At 35.6% G+C, this 12,998-nt stretch overlaps 1 protein-coding gene across 3 annotated transcripts in view; it reads right to left on the reverse strand.

Moving 5' to 3' along the window:
- Window positions 1-12,998, reverse strand: part of slc4a10b (solute carrier family 4 member 10b) — an 83,241-nt gene that overhangs the window by 8,807 nt on the left and 61,436 nt on the right. For all 3 annotated transcript variants that reach the window (XM_048194685.1, XM_048194686.1, XM_048194687.1), the window contains 11 exons: window positions 10,999-11,173; window positions 10,727-10,860; window positions 7,049-7,294; window positions 6,826-6,931; window positions 6,195-6,356; window positions 5,944-6,057; window positions 3,957-4,118; window positions 3,622-3,873; window positions 3,324-3,392; window positions 1,775-1,948; window positions 1,311-1,433 (listed from right to left, as the gene is read on the reverse strand). In XM_048194685.1, the coding sequence (XP_048050642.1) occupies window positions 1,311-1,433; window positions 1,775-1,948; window positions 3,324-3,392; window positions 3,622-3,873; window positions 3,957-4,118; window positions 5,944-6,057; window positions 6,195-6,356; window positions 6,826-6,931; window positions 7,049-7,294; window positions 10,727-10,860; window positions 10,999-11,173 (1,717 nt within the window). The remainder of the gene's footprint in view (window positions 1-1,310; window positions 1,434-1,774; window positions 1,949-3,323; window positions 3,393-3,621; window positions 3,874-3,956; window positions 4,119-5,943; window positions 6,058-6,194; window positions 6,357-6,825; window positions 6,932-7,048; window positions 7,295-10,726; window positions 10,861-10,998; window positions 11,174-12,998) is intronic.

Raw genomic sequence — 12,998 nt, forward strand, 5'->3', positions numbered from 1 at the left:
CTATTCATCAAAGAATCCTGAAAAAAAAAAAGTATCACAGTTTACACTAAAATTTTCAACATTGATAATAGTAAGAAACGGTTCTTGGGCACCAAATCATCATATTAGAACATTTGTTTAAATAAATGCAGCCTTGGTGAGAATAAGTGTGGAAGCTTGTTGAAAGCCACTGAATAAAAAAATAAAAAAAGGTAAGGACTTTTTTTCTCAGAATTGCATGATATTATAAACTTGCAATTGTGAGTTATAAAGCCAGAATTGCATGTTATAATGTCAGAATAGCAAGATATAAACTCAGTCAGTCATGTTTTCCTCAGAATTGGACTTTATAACTTGCAACTGCAAGCTTTTATCTCACAATTCTGAGAAAAGAAGTTAGCAAGATAAAAGCTCTCAAATGCGAGAAAAAAGTCAGAATTGTGAGTTTACAGTACGTCTTGCCATTCTGACTTTATAACTCACAAAAAGTCAGAATTGTGAGAAAAAAGTTGCCATTATCTTTCAAATTGTTTTATTCAGAAATGCACAAATGTCTTGGCCAATAATCGGTATCGGTATTTAAAAACAGCCGATGATCAGGGGCGATTATATACCGTCAATCAAAAGGGTGCGGAAAAATGCATGCAACTCATACTGTGTGTGAGGAAAATCTCTCGTGGGGCAATTTAGGGCAAGTTAATGTGACAATAACGCATTATCAGTTAAAAAAAACAGCAACGTTAAAGCAGGCTCTATTTGACCCTATGAATCACCCGTAGTTCAAGCCAGGGTTGCCAGGTCTGCAGTTTTTCCTCACACTAATCATTATTTCTAGATCTTTCTATAATCACAAAGAGCTCTGTGCTTTGTTACTTCTAAAAAGAAACAAAGTCTCAGCTTTCAAATTCTGTCAATTTTATCACAAAATTCAAACAATAAATGCCGTTTTGACACTCTTAAGCGATTGTGTCAGAAAAACCAAACTATCTGTCGATATCATTCTGAATAATCGGTATCGGCTAAGAAATTTTGTATCTTTGGATCTGTAGTTTTATTATTTTAAACAAGCTTCCATACATAAGAGACTTCTTTCATAAACAATAACAAATCTGACAGACCCCAAACTTTTGAATGGTAGTGTTCATGATTTTCAGGATTTGATTAGAAGCCTCTTGTTGCCTTTAAAATCCCCTTCCAATCTCCGATGTCAGGCGCATCTGTGCATTTCATTGGTTCTCTCTCTTCTGCTTGGACCTTGTAAATTGCTGCTTGCAACCAAAGTGCTCGTTTGCAGTGAATGTTACAATAAGATAATAAATTGTAAAGCTCACTTCTCGCTCAGCGTCCTCCAGCTTCTTCTTCTTGCTCTCGGGCATGAGGTCATCGAGCCAGCTGAGCTCTCTCTTTGTGAAGAAAAAATCCAGCAGCTTCCTAATAAAGACCAGCGCCAACACCTGCCACGAGCAAATCACTAATTCAATTATCACATATTACACCAAGTACATTAATCAAAACAGTTAAGAGAGGCAATTGCAAATGTTTAGACGTGTATGTTTCCATGATCTTAAAAACCTTCTGATTAGTTTTGTGCCTGTGAATGTCTTCACAAAACTAAAACTATACATTTATATTTTTAATGGATTGGGAGGAGATTGAGTAGATATGCCAAAACTTTTGACTGGTAGTGTAAATAAAAGAAATCTACTGTACGATGGACGATATTAGATGCATACACTTGCATACTGTGGTAAATGTTAGCAATAATATAATAAGGTTTAGTGTGTCAGATGTATACCATCATGGGGAAGACGATGGCAGCCCTGGAGGTTTTGATGACCCAGAGGAGAACCAGACAGCTGAGCTGGACGATGGTGAACAGATGAACCTTTCGGAGCGGGACGTGTCTCAGGTAAATGAAGTCTGGCTGGTGTTTAGCCGGCATCCAGAACAATCTCAAACGATCAAAAAACTGAGATGATGAGAAATATGTTTATTAGAGCAGCGGTTTTCAACCGAGGACCTCAGCACACTTCCAATAGGGCCTCAAGATGACTTAAAATAAAACAAAACAATGATTAAAATAAGCTAAAACAACAACAAAAATCAAGATATTTCTCATTTTAATTCAACATTTTGTCTTTGAAGAACCGGGATTGCTGCTCTGGAAGCCCGTTTCCGCCACAAAAAAAAAAAAAAAAAAAAAGATATAAAGTCGCAATTCATCTTTTTTGCTTTTTTATGCTGCTGTCTTGGAAAAACTGGAAGTAGCCTAACCTTAAAAGTGTGATTTCTAGGCCTGGAAAAGTAATGTAAATTAATCAAATCTTGTAACATTTTTATAATGAATTTATATTTTTCTAGTTATGTAAAAATATTTTTTAAAATCTTTAAAAAAAATCATTCATAAAATAAACATTAATTGAAATAAAATAAAACATAAAAATATAAAAAATTTTTATTTCAACTAGTTTCCAACATTTCTCATTTTAATTTAGTTTAACTTGAGCTAAAATAACTAAAACTGAAATATAAATTAATAAAAACTATAGTGACATTTAAAAAAATACTAAAAATGACACGCTACATGATAAGCAATTTGTCTGTCCACAGCAGATGTGATGCAACAACAAAATCAACATCTCGTTTCTATAACGTCGCAGAAATAGAAAATAGAATCATTGTGTATGGCTGGTTAGGACAAAACCTCTGATTAATTCACTTCGGAATTAAAATTTCCTGATAATTTCCTCACTCCCATGTCATCCAAGATGTTTATGTCTTTCTTTCTTCAGTCGAAAAGAAATGAAGGTTTTTGATGAAAACATTCCAAGATTTTTCTCCATATAGTGGACTTCACTGGGGTTCAACGGGTTGAAGGTCCAAATGTCAGTTTTCACACGTACGTGATTACATATTGGTGGCGCATCGCAGAGCAGTGCAAGACAAGCATTTGTGGTTAAAAAGTATATAAATTTTTTTAGAAAATGCCCAATGGTTTCTCTAGATAAGACTCTTATTCCTCGTCTGGGATCATGTAGAGCTCTTTGAAGCTGCACTGAAACTGACATTTGGACCTTCAACCCGTTGAACCCCAGTGAAGTCCACTATATGGAGAAAAATCCTGGAATGTTTTCCTTAAAAACCTTCATTTCTTTTCGAGTGAAAAAAGAAAGACATGAACATCTTGGATGACATGGAAGTGAGAAAATTATCAGGAAATTTTAATTCTGAAGTGAACTAATCCTATAACATGGATAAGATGGCTTTTATCATGTTGCAGAATCGCTTCGCATCTGGTCAGGACACAGTGTTAGATAAACAGACATTGTCTATAGTGTTTTTACCTGTATTCCTCTCAGTGAAGATGCGCCCATGTAAAGGAAAACTCCATACAGCACTGGCATTGGAATGAACTAAGGAGACAAAATATTTTTTGTTACAGTCACTATCAAAACAAGATTGGTCAGCGCAGCAACCAACTGTTTGTCATTCGCACCGGTGTTTTCACCCTCATGTGAAACTCCCGATCACGCAGATTCTTATTGGAATGACTGGATTTCACAGAGCAACAGTAAATGAGACCACACTTTTACTCATAAATGTAACTGTTATTTAAAGTATGTTGACGATTGAGCTCCAGACCTTCAGCACTGAGGTCATGAATACGGAGCAGCCCATGAGGAGGAAGATCATGAGACCGGTGATCCGCTGCTCTCTGATCCCGAGGAACTTGGGCTGCTCTCCGGGCGCCGAGCACTCCGACTCCAGCTTCAGACTGTTCACGTGAGTGATGGACAGAACCGTCGCCGCCACGAACCACGGCAGCCCCATCAGAGAGCAAACGCCCAGCATCACACCCACCATGAACAGGTCCAGGTGATAGCCACAGCCTTTCTGTAGGAACAAGATGATAAACGAGGGGTTAATTCAGTTGCAAAACTTACTGGCTTTGTATGTGTAGATGAAACTAGCAGCACCTTCAGCTTGTGCTCCTTCCTGTTGATGATCACCGCTGTGATCTGCTGGTCCATGAAGATGAGGATGGTGCAGAGGAGGGCGGGAAGGACTGTAATCACACACGTCCACCACGGGTTCGGACCCAACGGGTTAATGAACCACCCACGGTCATCACGAGTTGGCTGAAAACATGTTGCAAGAATACATTAAATTGGCAACATCTATTCTTATTGAGTCTATTAATAAAACATTATAAACTTTGAACATTGTTTGTTATATTGAATTATATAATTAGCTGTACATACCACTGTATATTTCATTGTATATTTATTCGGTTTTTTCATATTTTTTTTCAACATTTTTTTTTTTTTAAATTGCAGTTTTACATATTGCATTTTCCTTATTATATTCCACTGTATATGACAACACTTTTGTATATTTCCTAAAATGTTTTATTTCTATAATTTAATCCACTTTTACAGCCCACATCTCTCCTTGTGTAAATTAAATTAAGATAGATAGATAGATAGATAGATAGATAGATAGATAGATAGATAGATAGATAGATAGATAGATAGAACGATGGGTAGACAGAAAGACAGACAGAATGACAAAACGACAGAACAATAGATAGACAGACAGACAGATAGACAGATAGACCGATAGACCGATAGATAGATAGATAGATAGATAGAACGATGGATAGACAGAACGACAGAATGTCAAAACAACAGAACAATAGATAGACAGAACGATAGACAGAACGATGGATAGATAGAACAATAGATAGATAGATAGATAGAACGATGGATAGACAGAACGACACAGAATGTCAAAACAACAGAACAATAGATAGACAGAACGACAGACAGAACGATGGATAGATAGAACAATAGACAGATAGATAGATAGATAGATAGATAGATAGATAGAACAATAGACAGAACGATGGATAGATAGAACAATAGACAGACAGACAGATAGACAGATAGATAGATAGAATGACAAAACGACAGAACAATAGACAGACAGATAGATAGACAGATAGATAGATAGATAGATAAATAGACAGAATGATGGATAGATAGAACAATAGACAGACAGACACAGACAGATAGATAGATAGATAGATAGATAGATAGATAGACAACGACACAGAATGTCAAAACAACAGAACAATAGATAGACAGAACGATAGACAGAACGATGGATAGATAGAACAATAGACAGACAGATAGATAGATAGATAGATAGATAGATAGATAGATAGATAGATAGATAGATAGATAGATAGACAGAACAATAGACAGAACGATGGATAGATAGAACAATAGATAGATAGATAGATAGATAGATAGATAGACAGAATGATGGATAGATAGAACAATAGACAGACAGACAGACAGACAGACAGATAGATAGATAGATAGATAGATAGATAGATAGATAGATAGATAGATAGATAGATAGAACGATGGATAGACAGAATGACACAGAATGTCAAAACAACAGAACAATAGATAGATAGAACGATAGACAGAAAGATGGATAGATAGAACAATAGATAGATAGATAGATAGATAGATAGATAGATAGATAGATAGATAGATAGATAGACAGAACAATAGACAGAACGATGGATAGATAGAACAATAGACAGACAGACAGATAGACAGGTAGACATATAGATAGATAGAATGACAAAACGACAGAACAATAGACAGACAGATAGATAGATAGATAGATAGATAGATAGATAGATAGATAGATAGATAGATAGATAGATAGACAGAATGATGGATAGATAGAACAATAGACAGACAGACAGACAGACAGATAGATAGATAGATAGATAGACAGAACGACACAGAATGTCAGATAGATATGACAAAACGGCAGAATAATAGATAGACAGAACGATAGACAGAACGATGGATAGATAGAACAATAGACGGACGGACAGATAGATAGATAGATAGATAGTTAGACCGAACAATAGACAGATACCTTAAACTCATTGGGGACCTGTAGTTTGGGTGAAGGCACCCCTAAGGCGTAATCCACCAGAACCATCGTAGCAATAGTGATGAACACTGCGAAGTCACTGATGATGGATCTGACCTGGAGGAAACAGGATTTACAAATGTTATTCCCCTCCTTACAGCAGCAGCAGACACTCCACAGTAACACTAGAGGGCGCCAGACTGCAAATAACTCATCAGGCTGCAGCAGCTCTCAGACAGCCATGACTGCAGTACCTTGGTGGGGAAGTAGCGGCTGGTCTTGAATTCTTTGAGGAACGCTGACATGGCCACTGTAGAGAAGAAGAGAACTACAGACCAGAAGAGAACGTCAGGAACGTACGGACCATGAGGCCCGCAAGCTGACCCGACAAATTCTCCCTTCTTCTCAATGCAGTCCTGAAATGAGAAAGATACAGAATGGGTTAGGTTTTTATTACTTCATGAGTGTGAGTAAATAATAAATTCATGTTTGAGTGAACTGCTCTTTTAAATGCTATGAACAGGTTTTCTTTCTTTACTTGAATAGTTCACTCACAACAACATGGTAACAAGTGATTCATTTGTGGATGAGCTGTTCCTTTAAATGCTACGAATTTCCAAAACACAAACACAATCACACAGACATCTGCTCAACATGCTGTTATTGCCACTCTTGCCCGTTAAAAGACCAGCAGCAGCAGTGATCTTTTTATCTTTTATGATGATTTAACAGATGTAATCCAGTCTATTACACCTCCAGTTTCATTAAACAGTCTCTCCATCATGTCACTCAAACGAGACATTTTAATTCCCATAAAACATAACGTGTGAAGTTGAGTTGTAAACTGAGACAGGGAATCTCAAAAGTCAGGACTGCTATTCTGACCTGAACTTCCAGAGCTTCCCAGAAGATCTCCGGAGCCGAGATGTTGTTCTGCTCCCAGTACAGAAGGGTGGCATTGCTGGGGTTTGCAGGCTCAATACAGGAACATCTACAAAACAGAAGCATCCTTTAACTCGCTTTGCTATTAAATTGCATTTGTTTCTATAATCTTCTACACAGAATTGGTGTCCATCTCATTCTGTCACTCAATAAGTTGTGTTTTCACCTGTAAGTGGTGAGTTTCTCCAGATTGTTGTTCATATTAATGGGATACGTCTCCCCAAGATGAATGAGCTTCTCCAAGGCCTCGTAGATGAAGATGATGCAGATGAGAGAGGCGAAGGCTTCCTCCGTGAAGCGTGTGATGTAACAGACGAGTGAGCTGGCGTCAGTGGCCACCAGCAGCAGACAGAGGAACGCCGTCCACAGCCCGATACACGTCCTGAGGGACAGGTACGACAGCCCGTATTCCCTGCGGACACAGACACCGTCAGCCTGTACTGAACGCTAACACCGTCTGAAGGCTGCACAGGCCTTATGCACTCTGAGTGACTGCACAGCTTGGACAGAGACTGCAAGTCTGAAGGGGTGAAGGCCTTGCTAAGAGGTTTCTAAGGTATTCTGAGTGGTTGCTAAGCAGATTCTAGGGTGTTCTGGTTGGTTTCTATCTATCTAGAATTAAAGACAGACAGATAGATAGAACGAGAGATAAAATTATAGAACAGTCAGTAGATAAAACGAGATAAAACGATAGAACAATAGATAGACAGAATGATAGATAAACGACAGAATGATAAATAGAACAAGAGATGAAGGATAGAATGACAGAACGTGAGATAAATGATAGAATGATAGATAGAATGTGAGATAAAGGATAGAATGATAGATAGAACAAGAGATAAACGATAGAATGATAGAACGAGAGATAAACAATATAACGATAGACAGAAGGATAGATAAACGATAGAATGATAGAACAAGATAAACGATAGCATGATAGATAGATAGAACAAGCAATTAAACAATAGAAGATATAAAAGATAACGATAGAACAAGAGATAAAATGACAGAACGAGAGATAAACAATAGAATGATAACAAGAACGAGATAAAACGATAGAACAAGAGAGAATGAGAGATAAAATGATAGAATGATAGACAGAATGAGATAATAGAACGAAAGATAGAACAAGATAAACGATAGAACGATAGCTCGAACAAGAGATAAAACGATAGAACGAGAGATAGAACGAGAGATAAAACGATAGAATGATAGACAGAATGAGATAATAGAATGTTAGATAGAACGAGATAAACGATAGAACGATAGCTCGAACAAGAGATAAAACGATAGAACGAGAGACAGAACGAGATAAAACAAAAGAACAAGAGATAGAACGAGATAAACGATAGAACGATAGCTAGAACGAGATAAACGATAGAACGAGAGATAGAATGAGATAAACGATAGCTAGAACAAGAGATAAAACGATAGAACGAGAGATAGAATGAGAGATAAAACGATAGAACGATAGATAGAATGAGAGATAAAACAATAGAACGATAGATAGAATGAGATAAACGATAGCTAGAACAAGAGATAAAATGATAGAATGAGAGATAAAATGATAGAATGATGGCTAGAACGAGAGAAAACGATAGAACGAGATATAAAACGATAGAACGATAGCTAGAACGAGAGATAACAAAAGAACAAGAGATAGAACGAGATAAACGATAGAACGAGAGATAGAACGAGATAAACGATAGCTAGAACAAGAGATAAAACGATAGAACGAGAGATAGAATGAGAGATAAAACGATAGAACGAGAGATAGAATGAGAGATAAAACAATAGAACGATAGATAGAATGAGATAAACGATAGCTAGAACAAGAGATAAAACGATAGAATGACAGATAGAATGAGATAAAATGATAGAATGAGAGATAAAATGATAGAACGAGAGATAGAATGAGAGAAAACGATAGAACGAGAGATAAAACGATAGAACGATAGCTAGAACGAGAGATAACAAAAGAACAAGAGATAGAATGAGATAAACGATAGAGCGATAGCTAGAACGAGATAAACGATAGAACGAGAGATAGAATGAGATAAACGATAGCTAGAACAAGAGATAAAACGATAGAATGACAGTTAGAATGAGAGATAAAACGATAGAACAATAGATAGAATGATAAATGATAGCTAGAACAAGAGATAAAACTATAGAATGACAGATAGAATGAGATAAAACAATAGAATGAGAGATAAAATGATAGAATGATAGCTAGAACAAGAGATAAAACAATAGAATGACATAGAATGAGATAAAACGATAGAATGAGAGATAAAATGATAGAATGATAGCTAGAACGAGAGAAAACGATAGAACGAGAGATAGAACGAGATAAAACGATAGAACGATAGCTAGAACGAGAGATAAAACAAAAGAACAAGAGATAGAACGAGATAAACGATAGAACGAGAGATAGAATGAGATCAACGATAGCTAGAACAAGAGATAAAACGATAGAACGAGAGATAGAATGAGAGATAAAACGATAGAACAATAGATAGAATGAGATAAACGATAGCTAGAACAAGAGATAAAACGATAGAATGACAGATAGAATGAGATAAAACGATAGAATGAGATAAAATGATAGAATGATAGCTAGAATGAGAGAAAACGATAGAACGAGAGATAGAACTTGATAAACGATAGATAGAACAAGAGATAAAACGATAGAACGATAGATAGAACGAGAGATAAAACGATAGAACGAGAGATAGAATGAGAGATTAACGATAGACCGATAGATAGAATGAGATAAACGATAGCTAGAACAAGAGATAAAACGATAGAACGAGAGATAGAATGAGAGATAAAACGATAGAACAATATATAGAATGAGAGAAACGATAGCTAGAACAAGAGATAAAACGATAGAATGACAGATAGAATGAGATAAAACGACAGAATGAGAGATAAAATGATAGAATGATAGCTAGAATGAGAGAAAACGATAGAACGAGAGATAGAACGAGATAAACGATAGCTAGAACAAGAGATAAAACGATAGAATGATAGACAGAATGAGATAATAGAACGTTAGAATGAGATAAATGATAGAACGAGAGACAGATTGAGAGACAAAACGATAGAACGAGAGATAGAATGAGAGAAAACGATAAAATGAGAGATAAACGATAGAACGTTAGATAGAACGAGATAAAATTATAGAATGTTAGATAGAACGAGAGAAAAAACAACAAGAGATAAAATGATAGAACGACAGACAGAATGAGATAAACAATAGAACGATAGATAAAAAGTGATAAAATGATAGAACGTTAGATAGAACAAGAGATAAAACAATAGAACGAGAGAAACGACAGAACAAGAGATAGAACCAGACATAAAATGATAGAACAATAGATAGAATGACAGATACATAAGAGATAAAATGATAGAATGATAGATAGAATGAGAAAAATGATAGAATGACAGCTAGAACAAGAGATAAAACGATAGAATGAGAATGAGAGAAACAATAGAACGTTAGATAGAACAATTTTAGATAGATAGATAGATAGATAGATAGATAGATAAAACGATAGAATAGACGGAATAAAAGATAAGAGAGAATGATAGATAGAACAAGACAAAACGATAGAACAATAGACAGAACGAGAAATAAAATCATAGAATAGATAGATAGAACGACAGATACACGATAGAACGATAGAGAAGAGATAAAACGATAGTGTTAGAACAAGAGAGACAGACTAGAATAAATTTTCATGATCTAAACCAATAAAGTCTAAATGATTTTCTTTCATTCAGTACTGCAGTTTAAATCAGTGATATAAACATCAGAGGATGGCATTACACATACTTGCAGAATTTGAACAATATTTTCTCAAACACCAGAACGGGTCCGGTGCTGCCCAGGATAGTGAGAGGCTGTCCGGCAAAGAGCGAGTACGCGATTCCAGTCATGGAGGCTCCAAACAGAGATTCAATTGCACTCTGAGAAGATGTATAAAAACAATCATGTTTATATGACTACATTAACATACATGAAAATATTACTGACTGTGCAACTTAAACCAGCCAATCAGAAGCAGACCACATGTGTGTATTTAAATGATGTCCATGTGTTCTTACTATGCGTCCCTCTGTAGCTTCTCCCAGCAGCCCTCCGAAGGTGATAACAGGGGACATGCAGGCGCAGTACAGGAACAGGAAAGAGGCCAAACACTGCAGGCTGAGCGCATCTGTGAAATCCGACAGGAAGTGCGGAGCCTTCCTCTTCACATCCAGAACCAATCCACCAAAAAACCTGACAAAAAACACCAGACACCCCTCTGAGCTGCGGAAAAGCTGGAAAACTGGCTTAAACGGAATTCAGTGCCACACATTTAGAGCTGTGTCACATTCCACTGAGAATTACATAAACACACACTCACCAGGAAACAAATGTGAGTACAAATTATTTTCATGACAATTAAACATGTTTTCCTTCTAAACTGTCTTTACTATAATGCAAAAAAAAAAAAAAAAAGTATTTTAGTATTACTTAAATTGTAATTTGTACTGTAATGTAATGTAATATCAAGATGCATCACAGTAATGGGAAATTGGGAGGGTAATTCTCATGAAAATAATGTCAATTACTATCCTAATGTACCTAAAAAATAGGCTTCATTTTCAAACTTTCTTCTTTTCTTTTTTATTTTGGAGTACAAAGAATTTGTTGAGAATCACACATCTTCTAACAACATTTGGGACATGGGATGGCTGGAGGGTTTTTTTCTGCATTTTCGACACAGACGAGGAATATTCCTTGCATTATGCCGCAGTTTTCGTTTCGTGTTTTGTATTAGTATTATATTAATGAGAATAATTGGACTTAAAGATATTCGGATATAAAATATCAAAATGCATTACAGTAATGTGAGTTTAACTATTATTTCTTTTCTTTCTTTTTTTTATTTTACAGTCTAAATAATTTATTGCAAGTCACACATCTTCTCCTAACATTTTCATATGCAGAAAAATAATTGTATCTATAGGATGGCTGGAGATTTTTTTTTTTTTCCATGTTTCAACACACATGTGGAATATTCCTCGCAATAAGCCACGGTTTTCTGACCAAATACAGTTTCGTGTTTTTACAGTACTGTATTATATTAATGAGAATAATGGGAATTACAAAGATCCCCAGATATAAAATATTGAGATGTATTACATTTAGGGGGTAAATTTGCTTAATTCACTTATAAAAATAGGCTTAATTTTCAAACTATTATTTATTTACTTTTTTATTTTACAGTCTAAAGAATTTCTTGCAACTCACACGTCTTCTCCCAACATTTTCCTATGCAGAACAATAATTTTATATATAGGATGGCTGCTTTTTTTCTCCATGTTCCGACACATATGTGGAATATTCCTCGCAGTAAGTCACGGGTTTCCTGACCAGTGCCGTTTCACAGCAAGACAGAAAGTCTGGCGCATCTTGCATATGAAAAACAGTTGCACTGTCACAGGGACAAAAAATATATATATATGTTTAATATGTGATCCTGGACCACAAAACCAGTCATAAGGCACACGGGTATATTTGTAGCAATAGCCAACAATATGGGTCAAAATTATCGATTTTTATTTTATGCCAAAAATCATTAGGATATTAAGTAAAGATCATGTTCCACAAAGATATTTTGTAAATTTCCTACCGTAAATATATCAAAAATGTATTTTTGTGAGTGGATATCGATTGCTAAGGACTTCATCTGGACAACTTTAAAGGCGATTTTCTCAAAAATTTGATTTTTTTGCACCCTCAGATTCCAGATTGTATCTCGGCCAAATATTGTCCTATCCTAACAAATACATACACACATTTATAAATGGAAAGGTTATTTATTCAGCTTTCAGATGATGAATAAATGTCAATTTCAAACCTTATGACTGGTTTTGCGGTCCTGGGTCACATTTAGTAAATGCTAAATAGAGTTTTCACAATTCACCAGCATTAACTGGTGTGGCACAAAGTACAAATATATAAAAACTGAAATCAATGTAGTATATAAATATACAGATAAAATGGTAAAACACTGACCAGTTATCATCTATTTAACATTTTTAATTCAATTTTGTAT

This window comes from Megalobrama amblycephala, linkage group LG6 (genome assembly GCF_018812025.1).
Source record: "Megalobrama amblycephala isolate DHTTF-2021 linkage group LG6, ASM1881202v1, whole genome shotgun sequence".
NCBI classification, from domain to species: Eukaryota; Metazoa; Chordata; class Actinopteri; order Cypriniformes; family Xenocyprididae; genus Megalobrama; species Megalobrama amblycephala.